At 63.1% G+C, this 17,888-nt stretch overlaps 1 protein-coding gene across 1 annotated transcript; it reads left to right on the top strand.

Annotated features, from left to right (window-relative positions):
* The first annotated feature begins 8,540 nt into the window (after positions 1-8,540).
* RSPO4 (R-spondin 4) lies at positions 8,541-17,254 on the top strand. Its single transcript, XM_076351868.1, has 6 exons — positions 8,541-8,548; positions 9,314-9,392; positions 12,955-13,143; positions 13,471-13,614; positions 13,709-13,894; positions 17,176-17,254. The coding sequence occupies exons 2-6, from the start codon at positions 9,314-9,316 to the stop codon at positions 17,247-17,249; spliced, it is 672 nt and encodes a 223-aa protein (XP_076207983.1). The 5' UTR covers positions 8,541-8,548; the 3' UTR covers positions 17,250-17,254.
* Positions 17,255-17,888: the final 634 nt, after the last annotated feature.

Genomic DNA, 17,888 nt, shown 5'->3' with positions numbered 1-17,888 from the left:
CTTGGGGAGAGGCGGGAGGTGCGGTGGGTGTCTGCTGGGAGCTCAGGGTTTGCTGTGTGGTCTTCCAGGGGGGGCTCAAATTAGCAAACCAGCATTGTTAAAGAGACGAAAACATCAGTAACCTCTAATTATCCCCTTTCCCCATGGGAGGAGGCATTTTGCACCCGGGGGAGGCCATGCCACACATCACTCTTTCATCGCAATATTATGGTATTTTCCCCCAACGCTGATGATTGGAACCAGCCGAGCTGCCGTGGCACAGCCCTGCTCCTGGCCCTCGGCGGGCGAGCGCCACCGTGCCGGGACCCCAGAGATTCTCACCCACGGGGAGCACCGCCGCAACCCTCGCCGGACCCCTGTTCTTGGGGAGGTCCGAGAAAGCCAAACCAAAGCAGAGTCCTGGGCATGGCCCAGCACAGAAGCATCCCTCCTCCTGCAAAGAGGTGACGTGGGTTTAGTCCCTGTCCCCGAGGGGCTGTGCCTGCTCTGAGCAGGTCCCTTGGGACCAGGTTCACCCTCTGCATCCCGGAGCATCCCCGGGTCAGGGCTGGGGGCACGGCAGGAGGGTCCCTCTGCCTGCAGGAAGGTGCTGGATCTTCACCGCCGCGATGGGTGGCTGGCGCTGCTCTGTTGGACAAACAGCCCGGGAAGAGCAAGGATGGATGGAGCAGTCGAGACGAGGGCGCCAGGTCACGGCGTCCCTCCCTGCCGCAGTCCCTTCTGAGCTGGGACAGAGCTGTCCCCCCGGGTGGGGAACCGTAAATACCGGAGCCGTGGGGAGGAGAGATGGCACGCTGAGAGCGCCCGGAGTGCATGCGGGGCAGGGAGGAGGCTCGGGATATTTGGAAATGTACTTTCTCTGCTTTCACAGCGCGGCATACATTTTTCCTTCATTTAATGTTTTTTGCTCGCATTCCCAAGCGAAGAATTCTTTCCATGAGCCAGAGCCTGCTGCAGCGGCTCTGCGCCCAGCCGTAGGCACTGGGGACTGGCCGGGGACCGTGCCCCTGCATCCCTCCTCCAGCTGCAGCGGCACTGGTGCTTGGGGGCCAGCGCGAGGGTCGGGGCCGCCTCGGCCCCGCTGGCACCCTCCCTGGCAGCGCTTTGGCTCCACTCACCCACCCCGATCCCCTTTTCCTCCTGCTCCTGCGGTTCGGCGCTTTTTGGGATGATGGCAAAGCTGAACCTCCTCTGTGTGCTTCGAGAGGGGAGCTGCCTGCAACCCAACAGCGCTTCAAACAGCTCAGACTTTGTCTTTATTCCAGCTCCTGAAAATTGAATTTGTTAGTGGCATAAACAGGATATAAAAGGCTGACAAAAAAGAAAAAGGAGAGGGGAACATTCTTCTCCATGGCTTTGCCTGCAATGGAGGAAGCGACTTGTGGGGACCACATCCCCTGGCACTCCTGTGTGTTAGCAAAACTCCTCTCCTAATGGCAAACAGACCCTGGGGACCGGCTCCGTCCAGCGTCCCGGGACGGCTCCTGACCCTTGGGGTTTTGTTAACACAAAGGCCTGCCCTTCACAATTTCTGCTCTTTCCTTCTTTTTTTTTTCATGGTGCTCTCCAAAATTCACGTTGGTTTATGGTGCCCTTTGACGTCAGCCACAAACAGGGCTGCCAGGTGGTAATAATTTTCCTGAATGTCGGCTAAATACAATTATCACTCTATTTTCACTTCAGAAATATTAAAATTTGTGTCCCTCCTATTATTAATTCTGAGAAAAGCCTTTATAAGTCACCATGACACACGGCTACCAGCCCTTCGGCGGTGACAGGCTCCCGCCCCCGTGTCCCCGGGGTGCTGGCAGCCACTGCGGGGCTGGTGACCGTGGTCCGGGCTGGCCCTGGCTGTGCCACGTCCCCAGGCTGTGCCAGAGAGAGGGAATGGGACGCAGTGCCCGGCAGACACGGGGACCAGGGCCAGGAGCTGGGACGTCAGCAGGGAGAGGATGGAGCCTGAGGCTGGGAGGGTGAGGAGGGACCCGTGTCCGCATGGGACACCCAAAGCCCCGGATCCCATGGATGGGGCAGGATGCGCCAGGGACTGGGGACATGCAGGGCGGCTCTGCCAATGATGATGAGGCCAAGGGCTGGGGCTGCATTTACGGTGATGGCGGAGCAGGCGTGTGTCCGCTTCTCCACTCGGCTGCGTGAAATCAAGCCTTTCCCAGACCCCGAGCGTGGCCGAGGGCAGGGGCAGCTCTCAGCCCTACAGCCCAGCTGGCCACGCCGCAGCTTTCTGTGCCTGGGGACGTTCGCCCGGGTGTTTCCCATCCCTGTGCCAACGCAGTGGGGTCCATCAAAGGACTAACTTGTAGACAGCCCTTAGGACATGCTGTTTCCTTCTGGCTTGCTGTCCAAAGCATGAGCACATCCCTGCAGTTTTGGCCGGGGCAGGCAGGAGCAGAGGAGCCGTCAACTTCGGTCACGGTACAAATCGCATCCTGCTGTCAGCAGGTCCGCGGGCATCAGGTTTGCTGTTAAGGGTCCAATTTCAGCTGCAGCCAGCAGGACCCGCGGCAGTGACCAGAGCTGACACAGGGAGGTTGGATTTTAAGCAAAATGGCTTAAAACTAAGCTCTGACACGGAAACACACTGTCACAGCCTTCGGCAGCCGAGTCCCAGCCAGGCGGCCGGGCGATGCTAACACCGACACCGGGCTTTCAGCCCTGGCATGTGCTGGGGTGCAGGTATAGCCGCGCACCCGGCATTTGCCTTTCCTGTGGGCACCCGGATGGGCACCCCACTTGCCCCCGGCTGCCCAGGGGCACCACCAGCCTCTGCACCGCGTCCCCTCGCCGGCGGCACGTGCACAGCGGCTGCCTCCGCAGCCCTCCCCGGGCTCTGCGGCTGCCAGGGGGAATTTCCCCATCCAGGACCAGGAGCCTGCCCAAAGCCTTTGTCTTCTGCTGAATTCCAGCTGGTGAGAGTCATGCACTGGAGTCAGAGGATTTACCCTCCTGGGGAATTATGTGCAAGAGGGAACCATGTAGTCACATTAAAATTATTTGAAGAAGGACGTGACTTCTGAGTGCTGTCTCACGTGGAGCCAGGAACATCCATCTGACTGATGCTTCCATCTGTCTTACTCAATAGTTTCCTTAAATAGCACAAATATTAAAAGAAATTCAATTGGAATTTGGCATAAATGATTCTTAGGAGAATAGAAGAGGGCCAGCTACTAAAATACCACTGGCTTGCTCCCTTCCAGTAACAAACACATGATTTTCACTGCTAGGGAAGCCAGAGGCAGCTGATAGCTGTGCCCAGTGAAGAGGAGGATGCTCTGTGGTCGCCGATGCTTTGGCTTTGCCAGGAGAGCGGTGCTGGCTGTGCCCGGGGCGAGAGGCACGGTGGGCATGGCGGCAGCACCCGTCTCCCCCGGGGAATCCTGGCTCCCTGGCAGCAAAATAATCTGCAGAAATACTGCAATTTCAGGTTTCCAGGCTCTCCGAAAGCCCGGTCCCGCTGCTCCAAGCCCCAGGTTCCCGCCCCTGCACCGTGCAGGCCGCCTCCCTGCCTTTTCTTGGAGAAAGCTTCCCCGAGCCCCCACCACGCACAGCCGGGGGGGGAATTGCTGCAATGGCAGGAAGAGATTTCTGAGCAATTTTTACACCGTGTCTCAGTTCCCCGAAGACCTCCTCTGCCTTTTGCTTTTATTTTCACCTCCCGTCAGCTCTGCCCAGGACACCCGCGGTGCTGCGGAGCAGGAGGTTGGGTTTATGGCCCCGCTCAACACAGCGGACTTCTCGCCATCGTGTTTGTTCTTATTTTGTCCATCCGGCTCAGCTGCTCCTCAGCGGACAAGTAGAGATGGCAGAGTTTCACTGGCACATGAGGGACGGAGATTGATGTTGGCTGCGACGATGGCGCTCGGCGCGAGCCCTTGCCCGCGGGGATGCTAGGGCTGGGGGGGCTTTCTGCAGAGACCCTGCCCCGATGCCCACCCGCTGCTGGGGAGGAGTTGAATAAAACTTCAACAACCCCCAACCTTCATGTCCATCTCCTTCTTTCACCTTCTCCAGTGAATACCGAGGTCTAAGCACGATGGTTCACACAGCAAGTGAGCGCGTCCTCCCTCCTCCCAGGGCTCGCCCTGTTCCACCATCCCCATCTCCCGGCTACCTGCGAGCACTGCCCAAATGCCACCTCTCCCCAAGAAATCCCGGCTCAGCCATAACCACCAGCCCCGTTATAGCAGATGAGCCCCAGCACCGGGGCGATGCCCTGCCCGCAGTCCATTGGTGAGCCCGTCGGTGCCGGCCGGCGCCAAGCCCGTGCCGCACAAGGCGCCGTGGTGTTTTTCCCGCTCTGACAGCTGTATGGAAATTGGAAGGCGACGCTGACATGTGTCAACAATAACCAGCGAACAAGCGCTGACGGCGGCGGCTGTCCCCACCACCTAGAGGAGGCTGGCCACTCTTGGCTGAAATCACAACAAATTGCGGCTGGGAAGCAGGAGTATTGTTTCAATTATTTCCATTATATAAAGTCAAGCCATTTAATATATTCTGCCTCAAAGGGGCTCAACTAAAGAGATAAAATAAACACTGGAAATCTGCTCCGCTGGCACAGAGGAGGAATTCGGTTTCGACACCAAACCTTCCCTCCCACCTCGCCGCTCGTCTTCCCTTTCGTCCTCCCTGCTCCCTCTCCTCCTCCCGCTGCCCCTCGGCCTTCGGTGCCGCTCGACACCAATTCCATCTTTGGGATTTGCTTCTGTTTTGGCAGCTGGAGCGCTCGGAGGCTGCACAGCAGCACCGGTGGCTGGGGCCGGAGCTGAGCCGGAGGAGCCGTGCTGGCAGGAGGGGAGTGGGAGCTTCAGTGCTCTCTCCGGGATGAAGGATTTGATTTAAGGCAAACCTTAAACCTCCCGGGGTGCTGCATCCCCCCGAGAGCAGCAGGACTGGTGGGTGGCACAGACCCAGGACCAGCTGGAGCGTGGCAGGAGGAGGAGAAGGAGCGCAAGCATGCCGTGAGCATGCCGCAGGCTGCTCAGCACGCTTGGCTGACGCCAGTGCTGAAGTCAGCCACCTTCACGCCATCCTCCTTGCCTGGGAGAACCGACGGCATCCCAGCACCGAGGGGCCTCACCAACTCTGTGTGCCAGCGTGGGAGGTGGCGAGAGGGGCTGCCGGGCAGGCTGGAGCTGCCTCCTGCCGTGCAGAGCCCAGCTGCTCCCACCAGCTCCAGCCAAGCGGGAGCTGCTTCCCATTATAGCTACCCGTGGCACTGGCCTCGTCGGAGCTCTCCTCCCTCGCGGGGCTGTGCCGGCCCAGGTGTTCCCAATATGCCGGCGCGGGGAGGAGCGCCCAGCCACACCAGGCTCCTTCACGGGCAGTAAATCTGCAGTTTGGCCTTTCCCCGCGAGTTTCCCTGTGCATCTGCTGAGCTCCGAGCTCTGCCTCCCCCGGAGTACGGTTCATGGCTGGTGCCACCGCTGGGGACCTGGGTGACGGAAGCAGCCATGCCGTGGGATGCCCGGCGAGGGCCGCGGTGTGGCGTTAGGTGGAGCCGGCATTTCGTAAGCGCAGGGGAAAGGGCCTCTGCCGAGCTGGCGTGGGGAGCGGCTGTGACTTTCCATTTCTGTGGGAAGCGGGCTGCCACCGTCCAAGCATCTGGGCTTGTTATGATGGGAGAGGAATGCCAAATATTTTTCTTCCTTATCCACTACCATCCGCTCAAACCCTCCCCTGATCAAACCCACATTCATCGCCTGGGATGCACGAGGGCCCCTGCTCTGGAGAAGATATCCCTCCTGGCCACCGCTCTAGCCCTCGCGGCTGCAGGAAGCTCGTTGCACCTGGGGAGAAAACCCTGCCTTCGTCCGGGGGCTCCCTCCGTCCCGCTGCCCCTTGCTGTCTCCTTCCCCCCACTGCCAGCCAGCTCCAGCCGTTTCATTTTCACTTTGCTGCCTTGGCCAGGAGCATCCCTGGTGCCAGCATCCCTGGTGCCAGCATCCCTGGTGCCTGTATCCCGGTGCCAGCATCCTTTGTTCCAGCATCCCTGGCTGACCTGTGGCCCTGGCGGGACCACGCTATCCCCACCGGAGCCCCAGGCACCCCGAAAACGGCCCCTGGGGTGGTGCCACGGGCGTGTGCCCAGGAGCACCGGCCGTGCCGGGAAGCAGGCGGTGCTGCCTTGGAGGGTCACCAAGATTTTTCCAAAGATGAAAGCGTGCTCAAGTGTCAAACAAACTTTCCAAATTATCTTCCTGGACACTTTCTCCCTTTGGAAGACGGACGAAGAACATTTCATTCCCTCTGCACTGGCGTGGAGCGGGGCTGCATGAGGGAGCCAGGAGCTGCCAGCAGCGCCCGCAGGCTCAGCCTTGCTTCTCCCCGGCATCACCCATGAGTCACCATGGTTGCCGCCCCGGCACCGTCAGCCGGGCTCCCCGCCCCCTGCAGCCCCCCGAAATGCCTCCAAGCACAACAGAGGGGTAACAGGCGCCTGACTAATCAGCGGACAACACATCATCCCTTCCCACTGCAATTTTCAGAGGAGTAGTCATAAATAGCCAAATTAAGGCAAATGAGAGGATTTCTCTGCTCCCTCGGGGACACCTGGCACCCACCGGCAGCGACCCGGGACTGGCAGCTCTGCTGGCCTTGGCAAAGCCTCTGCGCTATTGCACAGCCCAGCGATGAGCTGAGCAAATTGCCACGTGCCATCCCCGAGGACCCAGTGCTAATGAAAGCCACCTAATTAGTGCGCTCCTCCTGCAAGGGCGCTCACCCTGGCAGGGCTCGCTCCGACATGCGCTCACTCGCGCCAGCAGCCGGAGACCATGACCGGGATGAGGCGCTTCCCTGGCCCTTGCACAGCATTTTCCTTCCAGGTCCGGACAATGAAAATTCCCAATCAGTTCCTGGGGAGCTGGGCTGGCCCCTCTGCGGGGCGAGGAGCTGCCATGAGCCCTGCCAGGGTGCAAGCCCAGCCGGGCACTCGCGGCCGTGGCCATCCATCACTGGCAGCGCCTGCGAGCACCGATGCAGCCGGTGCTTCGGAGATACTGGCCATTCCCATGTCCGTATTTTTCTCAGCTCCCGTGCCGAGATGGTGCCACCACACGGGCCCCCCAGCCCACGCAGATCCGCGATGGGGACGCCATGTTGTGGGCTTGGTTGTTTATGGAAAGTAAGGCTGAGCCAGATGCTGAAAACTTGCATTTTACGGGTAATTTTTCAATTTATTTCGTATTGGCATTAGAAAAAAACCTAAAGTGATCCCAACCATTATTACTCCTGCTTTCCTGTGGCGAGGCCCAAGGGGTCTGAAGCGTTTCCTTCGTTGTCTGAATCATTAACTCTTTGGGAATGAAACGTGGTGGTGCTGGATGGGAGCGGCGGGGAGAGACGTTCAGGGAGGCTGGCGGGGAAAGGGGGAGCCAGAGGGAGAAATTCATGGGGGCAGAGAGGAGAGTAACACCGATGCGCTTTCCCTGGGCACGGTCGGATGCCCCAGGACACTGATGGACACATCCACTGCAGCCCCGCAAGCGGACCCCCCCCCCCAGTGCAATGAGTTTGCTGGTGCTCAGCGGTCCCCCAACCCATTTGTCCCTCCCAGGTAAAGCAGACCCAGAGCATCCAAGGTGGGAATGAGCCCGCGCTGGCCGGCCTCAGCCTTGCCTGCAGGAGCAGATCCCAGTAAAATAGGTGCACCCTGCAAGAGTGAAGCAGGCAGAACCTCTCCCTTGGTCAATTGGAAGCCATCAAGACCGAGGTCCACCAAGATCCCAACCCAAACCTCTCTGTGGAGCAAGCGGGGACGCAGCGTGCTGGCAGAGCCACCTGAGCACAGCTCAAGAAATGCTGGGTTTTCCCCCAAAAGATGGGAGCCAATTCTTGGCCCTTTTATTTCCCTGTGCCCCGCAGCTGGCTGGGGTGTGGGACGGGCAGGCAGGTCAGCATCTGTCCCGGGGGTGCTCAGGGAGCAGGGGGGTCCTGTGTGCCCAAGAAGCCCCCTCTGTGCCCTCTCTGGGGTGGGGGAGGAGAGGGCCATAATGTGCTGGTTTGCACTTGCGGATGCCAGGGGCGGGTGCGCTGTTGTCGGGGCTGCCACTGGTGGCCAGTGGCCCTGGAGCCCTGGTCGGGGAGGTCACCAGGCTGCTCCAGGGCATGGCTCCTGGCACGGGGCCGGCACGTGCTAGTACGATGGGGTGAGCACATGGAGCTCCCAGGACGGGGACCCGCAGCGCTGGCACCTGTGGCTCACCTGCAGGTACCTGGCAAGCGAGGTTTCACAGCCGAGCACCTTCCCCCTCCTGTCCCGCACCCCGCTCCGGGCACAGCGAGAACCTCCGAGGTGCGTTTTGGGGAGCACTGCATGGGGCAGGGAGCGTGGGCGGCCGCGTGGGAGCCGGGAATGGCTCAGTGCAGCTCAGCTCAGCTCAACTGAGCTTGGCTCAGCACGGCTCAGCTTCGCATGGCACGGCTGGTCTCGGCACAGCTCAGCTGGGCTCAGCTCAGCTCAGCGCAGCACAGCTCGGCTCAGCTCAGCTTGGCTCGGCTCGGCGCAGCTCCCGCAGCTCGGAGGGAGGTGAGTTACGAGGCGCTTGGAAAATCAGAGTCAGCTGCAATCCTGGGGACAGCAAGGGCAGATCCACAGCCGCCGCCGGAGCTGCCGGAGACCCACCACGGCTCCCAGCCAGCCGGCCTGCCCGGGGGCTCAGCCCTGCCCGGGGGCTGCTGCTGGCCTCCCCGGCCCTGCCAGGGCTGCCGGGGCTGGGAGCGGGGGGCTGAGCCTGGGGCGGGGGGGGGGGGGGGGCTGGCGCAGGCAGCGTCACCCGCCTGGCTCCACCCCCCCCAAATCGCAGGGGGCTTCGCTGTGACCCCAGCGCTGGGATGGCAGCAGGACAGTCGGACCGCGGCGGGACAGCGGGACGGTTCCCAGCCGAGGTGGCGGCTGGAGCGCTCCGGCGGGGGGGACTCCAGCCAATTTGTTTGCAAGTCGCTTTGTTGCTGCTGAGGGATTTTTTTTTTTATTATTATTATTTTGAAGGGGGGGGGGGTGAGGAGAGGGGGCTGGCACCGGCTATAAAGGCAGAGCTCCCCGGAGCAGCCAGCACTTCCCCGCCACCATGAGCACTCCCCTGGCCTGACAGCCCCTGCCTCCCCGGGGCTCGCCGGCTCATGCCACCTTAAAGTGCGGCTGCGTGCCTGCGGCAGCGCCAGGGTGGGATGGTGTGAGCCCAGAGCCACTCTCCTCCCTCCCACCGCCCCTCGGCTGGCTCTGGCAGGAGACGAGCCCACCAGCCGCTTGGATGATTTGATTTCTTCCCTGCCCGAAATTACTCCTGCCCAGATGCTGTGGATAATATTCATGTTGCTGTTATTCATCAGCTCCATGGAGATGCTCACGCAGAACCGATGGAAGAAGCAAGGTATGGTGCACGCGGCCGGCTCATCCCGCTCAGGTACCACGGGGCGGCTCGGGGACGCAGGGCTGCCGGCCCCTGCCTCCCCTGCCAGCGCCAGAGCCGCCGGCGCTGCTTGTGTGGAACGGGCAGGAGGTGTGAAATGGGGCTGATCTATGCCCAGGGCTGGAAGGAGCCGGGAACCAGCATCCTCCTGACCCGGTCCCTCAGGCCCCATTGGACACCGGCTGCATTCCCCTCCCGGTGCACGGCACGGGGCTGGCTCAGGGTAGGTGCGTGGAGAAGGCAATGCCCAGCCCCATGGCATTGCCTTCCCGATGCCAGCCCTGCCCTCGGGGCTGGCAGGGGACAGGGGGACGCTGGCTGGCATGGGGACCAGCTTTGCAAACCCCAGGAGAGCTGGGCACAGTGGGGATAGTGCAGAACAGGCTGATATTCCAACATTTCCTTTCTCTGCTTAACGCATTAAGTGTGTGGGGAGTAAAACCTCCTGGAAGGATGCTCAGAGCCACTGCAGGCACTGACCGTCCCTGTGCCCTGGCCTTCCTCCGAGCAGCGGCACCAGCCGAGTCGCTGCTTGGTGCCAGGGCACAGGGCAGAGCGTGCGCCGGGGCTGTGCCGAGGTACGTGCACCCCTCCATCGGACACCGGCTCGTGTCCCCTTGCCAGGCAGTGCCAGGCAGTGCCACCCGGCCGTGGGGAGCGGGGCCAGGGCTGACACTCGGCTCTGTCCCGGAAGCAGGTTGGTTTTGGAACCGGTGTGTGCCGGGGTAGGGACAGGACCTGGCAGGACCGGGGGTCTCGGGGGCCAGGGCTGGAGCCCAGACAGCTTTCCCTGTGGCTGTTGCATGTTAAAGACATGCGGAGTCAGTGGGCACATGTGATTATGTGGGCGGCCAGGCTGGCAGCCGAAACGCCTCTGATCGGAAACGGCCTGGCACTGAGAGGGGCTTGGGGTGCCGTGGGGCCAGCGCTCCGGCTGCCGGCGCTTGATGCCAAGCGGCCTAATGCTACGGGATACGCGGGGGCCTCAGACCCTGGCAGCGCCCAGGGGTCTTGTCTCGGCTCCCTGCCTTGAACACGTGTTGTCTCTCTCTGTATAACCAGTGCAGAAGGGCCGGTGAGATCTCCGGGGGCCAGGAGCCGAGAGGGATGCTACAGCACCCCACAGCCACCCCACTGCCGCTGGAAGCTGCCTACAGCCGTGCCCCGCTGTCGCAGAGGGATGGTCTAGGCAGCCCAGTGCCCAGGAGCCTCCCGGTGCCCGCAGAGCCCATGGCGGCAGAGCTGGGCTCGGGGCAGGCAGCGATGGGTGGTGCTGCATTGATGGCCGGCACAGCCCAGGCAGGGAGGACCCACCTGGGCACCCCGGTATCCTGTGTGCCCCCCGTCTCAGCTCAGCCCTGCACCCCGGGCCTGCAATCGCTGCCGGGGGGGGGGGGGGGGAAGGCAAACCCACCAGGTGTCCCTAATTTCCCCAGTCCCAGGGTTTTGGTGTGAGCCACATCCCATCGTGCGGCACAGCCCTCCACTGGCTCTGCAGCAACTCCCCAGCATTGCTTCCTGGCGGCAGAGGCGCGTGCCGGCAGCCCTGCCGTGCCGGCAGCCCTGCCATACCGGCAGTCCCGAGGCTCACGGGGCGGAGGAGCGGGACCCGGCCAGCCAAGCGTTTCCCCGGCTCCACACCACGGGGCTATTTTTAAAGCCGGTGACGGGAACGAGGCCCTGGAGCCTGCGCAGGGCTCCCCACCTTCCCTGCCCCAGACGGGGGCTGGAGGGAGAGCGGCAAAGAAAAAAAAAAATCATCAAAAAGAATTAGGGAAGGGAAAGAGGCTCGTAAATCCCTGGGTCCCCAGGGAAGCCGCTCCAGCTGCAGCCAGGAACACAAATGTTGTCAGCGTTTGGTAAATATGTAACGGAGACCATAACAACTTAATGGATCCAAGGTGCTTCGTTAGTGCACTCCCAGCAGATGCAGCCCTAACAAAGCCTCCCGGCCGCGCCGCACCGCGCTGCCATCCAAACCCCTGTGAGGGGACTGGGACGAGCCAGCTTGGGGACAGCTACATGGCACCGCTGCACCAGGGACCGGCTTGCACCAGGCAAAGTTGTGCCGGGGACCAGCACACAGGGCTGCGAGGCATCGCCTGCCAGCATCTCCCCTGGCTTCCCCGGCCCCGACCTCTGCTTTCCACCAGCCCCTCTGCCGTGGCCACCGCGGCCATGGGGCCCTTCTGCTGTCAGCTCCTGGGGGTCAGAGAGGATCAGTGCCAGGGATCGCTCCTGGGGCTGAAACCTGTGTCTGTACCGGGCAGCACCCAGCTCAGTGGCTCGTTGGGCTCGCCCTTGCCCGCTCGGCTTTGCGGGGACTGGAGCTGCTCCGGGGCAGGTCCCTCCCGGCGCCTGCCAGGGCTCAGAGCCGGGGGTCTGCATCAGCCTCCGCCTGTCCCAACCACAGGCACTGGGCTCTGCTCTGTCCAGGGCAGCCGCCTCCTTAGGCCTTCACTACATGCAAAAAACCATCTTAATGCTCTAAGATCTGCTGGCAGATGGAGCCCGGGGCCCGAGCATGCAGCTCCAGCGCTGCTGGCACTGTCACTGCTGCACAACATGAGCCTTTGCTCAGGAGCGCCTGGGGGAGCCCGCGGTGCCAGAGCCGAGCAAATGCTTCCCAACACAGCTGGGTACAGCAGAGGCATCGGCTGCTTGCGTGCAGGAGCTTGGTGGCCCCTTACGGAGATGCCCAGCCAGCCTGGGGGTGCAAAAAGACACCGGGCATGGGTAGCCCGCAGTGCTTGGGGCTCAGCTACCCAGCTCCCAAAGTGCCCCTGTGCCAGAAACATCTCTCCAGGCCGCATTTCTCTGGGCGCAGGGAGCCGGCTCTGGGAGGAGCAGCGGTGGGCAGGGTCTCTGGTGGCCCCACCGGGGGCTGCAGGCTGATGGGGGCTGGCACCCCGTCCTTTTCCCTGGGAGCAGAGCCCACCTCGGGGCTGGCCGCCGTCACCCAGGTTGGGAAAACTGCAAAGGCAGCCAGGGAGGCGGTGGAGGCTCTTGAGCAACCAGACAGATCCTTATCTCGGCTCCTCTTAAGCATTTCCAAAATGCGCTTTGTCCCCTGACACTTAACAGGCATCAACTAATTAATCCAGGTCAGAGCATATTTCTACCCGCTGACAGAGCCGTTGTTTAGCTCGCGTTAAGGATGCTTCCCATGGGATGGGCACGGCTGGCGTAGGGACAGGGCTCAGGCTGGCACCCTTGGGCAGAGCTGGGCGTGGGGCAGACCCTCAGCCCTGGACCTTGGGGTGATGGAGGCAGTGACGCCCGAGCTGAGTGCAGTGGGGAGCGATGGCTCTGTGCGTCCCCGAGCTGCCAGCCTGGGGAGAGGGGGGGATTTGGGGAGTGGAGGGAGGTGGGGAGGCATATGCAGGGAGACGGGACAGTGCTGTCACCCCCGTGGGTCGGGGAGGGGCTGTCACCAGGCTGGGACCCTCCCCGCAGCCTCGGCCATGCCGTGCACGTGTGCCACAGCCGTGCCGCAGCCTCTCTCCACCATTTGTCCCCGCAGTGAGCGCCGGCCTGCTGGAGAACTGCACGGGCTGCGTCCTGTGCTCGGAGGACAACGGCTGCATCACCTGCCACCACCGGCTCTTCCTGCTCATCTGGAGGGACGGCATCCGCCAGTACGGGATGTGCGTCCACACCTGCCCCCCCGGCTACTTCGGCGTGCGGGGTCTGGAGGTCAACAGATGCACAAGTACGTCCCGTGCCAGCCGGGGCCCCCCCGCTCCTCCCAGTGCCCCTGCCTCCCCTCGCCGCCCTGCGGGTCCCAGCGCCGCGGGACGGGCGACGGCTGCGTTTCCCGCAGCATCCCCGGCGGCACGGAGCCAGTGGCAGCAGCAAGAGCCGGGCGCAGCCGGGCAGTGGGGCTTCCTCTCCTTTTCCCCTGCCCAGAGCTGCAGCCCAGACCCCGCAGGTTTGCAAAGGGCTTTGGGTCCCCAGTGGATACCGGGGCTGCTGGCTCCGGGCTCACCGTGTGCTGGCCCTCGGGCTCGCCCGGCTGACCAGCCCTCCTTCCCGGCAGAGTGCAGGTCGCCCAGCTGTGAGAGCTGCTTCAGCAGAGACTTCTGCATGAAGTGCAAGGACAAGTTTTACTTGCACAAGGGCCAGTGCTTTCGGCAGTGCCCCCCCAACACTGCGGTGCAGCCCGGTACCCGCGAGTGCCAAGGTAAGCAGCACCCGCACCCCATGCCCGTGGTCCCTGGGGACATGCCCGGTGCTGCGTGGTCACCGTCCCTCCCCTGCACCCCTGTCCCCTGCAGAGATGTGTGAGCCGGGGCCCTGGAGCAAGTGGAGTGCCTGCACCCACGAGGGCCAGACCTGCGGCTGCAAGTGGGGTGTGGAGACACGGGTCCGGGAGGTGCCGGGGACTGCCCAGGAGGAGGGGGCCGCGTGCCCCGCGCTGCTGGAGACGAGGAAGTGCCGCATGAGGAAGCACTGCCCGGGAGGTGAGCACCACACCGCCTGCCGCCCCCTGGCCCCGGGGGTGGCTTCGTGCCCCTCCAAAGCGAACCCCAAGGCACGCCGTGGGAGGGGGGGTGGTGGCGGCAGTCTGGCCCTGGCCAGCGAGCCTGGCTGTCATTTCCCAAGCATTTTGAGGCCGGTGGTTGTAACCGTGCAGTTCTGGAGAAAGCCGCTGTCTCAGGCACATGTGCTGAACAGCTCCGGCGCTGGCGCTAGCGGTGGCTGCGGGGCTGGCGGGGACCCTCGCAGGCAGCGCGCTGGGCTGGCTGCTCCCACCCGGCAGCCCCTGAGACCGCCTGGAACCGGCCGGCATCCCCTTCCACCACCAGGCTGGGACGGGCACCGGCGTGAGCCGCCGCAGCGGGACGAGGCTGCCGAGCTCCGGCTCCCGTCCTGCCACGCTTGCAAAGGGAAAGGCATGGCCGGGGCTTTCTGCCTCCCAGTTGTGAATAACAAGGGTTGAGACCGGCAGGGGAGGTTCCTGCAAAAAATTCCAAGCCCCCAGAATACCGTCAGCGCTCGTGGAGCTGGAGGGCATCCCCCAGGGGATTTCTGATGGCCAAAGCTTTGGGACACACCCCCAGGGCAGGGTCTTCCTCCATGGCTCACCCGGCCAGATGTTTGCCCCTGCTCCTGCGCCTCCTCCCACTGCGGCAGCATCGCGTCCCCCAGGCTGGGGGCTCCCCGGCATGGGGCTCCCCGCCACCTCTCACAGCACCCACACCTGGCGTGGGGTCCGGCCAGGCAGCATGGGCACGGGCGCGTGGCCGGCGACGGGAACCAGGAGGAGGCTGATGTCATTTTTGGACGCAACCGGCTGGACCGAAGCTGTTCTAATAAATCTCCGCTTAATAACTGGAAGAAAGGGGGATTGCCTGAGATACCATCTCTAGGGCCTGAGCCACCGGCCCCAGCAGTGCGGAGGTTTGCACTTTGGAGCCGCAGGCTTGCTGTGTGTCATGGGATACGCAGGCCGGCACCGCCAGCACGGCAGGGGCCGAGGACGGCGGGGGCAAGGACTGCGAGGCAGGGAAGAGAAAAAGGATGGAGAAAGGGGGGCAATAATAGAAGGCACGCATGCTGGGGCTGGGGCTGTGGAGCCAGGAGAGCGGCTTCATCTCAGCACCATCAATCATAAACAGTATTTTCCTGCTGACAGCACGGAGAAGCTGATTTCCATCCCAGCCCGGGCCCTGACTCACAGCTTCGGGGCACCAGGTGGCATCGATTTCAGGGACGTTCCCCTCCCTGCCGGGCTGTTCTGGCTCTGGACCCGGAGAGCTGGTGACAGTTTGATGTGGCAAGTTTGGCGTGGGAGGACAGGCTGCTCCAGAGCACCGTGTCCCGCGGTGCAGTGCCGGGCGGGTGCCGGCGGCGCCGTGCCCGCGCCCAGCCCTGCCTGGCACACAGCGGGTCCTGGCAGCGGAGACCACGGTGATGGCGCTTCAGAGGCGCCCCATCTCATGGGGTGACTGGGAAGGCAGTGGCACCCTGGCGAAGCACTCTGCCTCCCGGCTCTACCTGCGCACCCGCTCCTGCACACCAAGAGCCCTGAGGCCACGGGGATGGGCTCGGGGAATGGCAGGGCAAATTGCTCGAGGCTGCTAGCTGGGATCAGCTCCAGAGCTGAGTGTGGCCCCGAGGAGGCAGAGGGAAACCCTTTCAGTGCCCCACGAGCAGCCCCCGCTGCTTGCTGCCCTGGCCGGGCGGGCAGGAGAGGGCAGCCCCTCTGTGTCTGGCAGCCCGGCCTGGCCGCCGGCTCCCGGGCAGGCTGCTTGGCGTCCCCGCCGCGGCAGAGCGTGCATCTGCCCTCGCTCCCAGGCTCCTGCCTGCCCGGCCAAGTGCTGGGTTATGGGATCCAGATGCTGTAGAAGGACGGCGAGTTCACTTGATGCAGCCGAGACACCCCAGCCTGGGCAAGCCGGGGAAGGCAGCAGGACCCGACCGTGTGATGAGAGATTTGTGCCACCACTTCTGAGCCGTCCCCAGGCAGCTGGAAGGGAGAAGCATCTGCGCTTGGCCAGGGCACAAAACCCCTCACGCTGCTGTAAATCTGCCTTGTGTGTCTGCCATGCTCTCCAGACGCTTGGTATTCGTGCTGTGCCCTCTCCTTTGTGGGTGGCAACTGTCTGGGAGATCAGGGCTGAAAAACAGCCGGGCAGGAAAAGAGCTGGAGCCCTCGGAAAGGATCGGCCACAACAGCAGTAGCGCACGCAGCACTGGCCGGTCGCAGTCCCCGTGCCCCTCACGTGGGGGCTGCATGGGGAGAGCGGCACCAGACCCCCCCGTGTTGTCCGGCTTGGGGTCTGGAGAGCACGTGGTGGTTGCAGGGGGAGAAGGAGAGGCGAAGCTGCCCAGTTTTTGGGCAGCCGTTCCACTCCCCAGCATGGGCTCCCCTTCCTGTCGAAGCCCGCAGCATGGCGGGGCTTATCCTGCATCCCTGTTTGCTTTGGTGTCTCAGCACCGACACCTCAGCCAGCTGGAGCTTGCTTGTGGTGGCTCCTCAGGACACGCAGAGATTTGGGTCCCAGCGGCTTGACCGCACAGCGCCGAGTCCCTGGCAGGCTCTCAGCGGGTCAGCCTTACCGAGACGCGGACGGGCTCCGCCGGCGCATGGGTCGTGCCACCTGGATAGGAAGCATCCGCGTGGGGAGGGCATCCCTGGGGAGATCATTAGCACCTATGCATGGATGCACCCTGAGGCCACCCCGCTTCCCACCGTGCCCAAACCCTCCTGGGGGCCGGCTGGGTCCTGTGCAAGCCCGCGGTGGTGGGCAGCACCGTCTTCTCCAGAGGGGAGGCACAGCCCTGCACCGTGGCAGAGCCGGGCATGGCCGCGGCATCAATTTGGGGCATTGGTGCAGCCGCTGTCCTGCTCCGACATCCCCAGTCCCTGTTCAGAGAGAAGTTGGGGTTTCTCCGGGCAGCCCCCCGTGGTTTGGTTGAGCTGGCCCCAGCGCATTCCTGGAGATTTTGGGAGTATCAGGATTTAGGGTCCAGCCTTGGGAGACGGCGGGGCAATGCTTCGGTGTCCCTCTGCCCATGCCACCGGCACACCCAGACCCCCCGCAGACCCACGCTGCCGTTTGGTGACTTGGAGAGGGCTCTGGGGTCCCCCAAATCGGGAAAAGGGTCCTGTGCTAACACCCGAGGGAGGATGCGGCATCCAGGGACACCCTCTGCATCCCACGGATGGGGCTCGGGTCGGATCCTGCTGCCCGGCTGGCGAGCGAGCCCTCCTTTTCTCCTCCTTTTTCTGTTCCAGAGAAAACCGAACCGAAAAATAAAGGCAAAAAGCGACAGAAGAAGCCGAAGACAGAACCACACACGGGTACCTAGCAGCACAGGCACGGGAGCCGGGGCAGCGCGGCGGGAGCTGGTCGGGAGCTCTCCGTGCCGCCAGCCGGCGGCACGGAGAGCTCCCGACCGGCTCCCGCCACGCTGTCCCGGCCACGTTGCCCCTGTTTTTCCATCCACAAAAAAATTGCACAATTTTTCCCCCCCCTCCCATTTTCTTTTGAGACAATTTATGGCTTGTAAAACATTTCCTTTTCAGAAAATCTAATTTGCAGTGTCCAAAGCAATGCCCTGGGGCTCGGGGAGGGGGTGGCTCCTTTATTTTTCTGTTTGTCCCTCTCCCCCAGCCTGCTCGGTCCCTTCCCTTGCTCCAGCCGGGTGGGATGGGGTTGGTCCCGGGGTTGGACCCCACTGATGAAGGTGATGCCTGCCTGGGTACCGTCCCCCAGGGCTGAGAGATACCCTGTCCCCATGGGGTCCCGATTGCACAGGGGTGCTGGGGTGCACAGCATGCCACCAAGCCGCTCTGGGTGCTGGATAGGATCCCCCATCCTCAGCCACCGGCACGGAGGACGGTGGGACCCCCAGGGTTGGGACCCCACTGGGGACCATGCCATCGCTCATGGCAGCCCAACCTGGTGCTCAGCATCCCCAGTGGCACAACCGGGGGCCAAATCCTGC

This window comes from Aptenodytes patagonicus, chromosome 14, assembly GCF_965638725.1.
Source record: "Aptenodytes patagonicus chromosome 14, bAptPat1.pri.cur, whole genome shotgun sequence".
NCBI lineage: Eukaryota > Metazoa > Chordata > Aves > Sphenisciformes > Spheniscidae > Aptenodytes > Aptenodytes patagonicus.
This window is presented reverse-complemented; position numbering and strand designations above follow the sequence as displayed.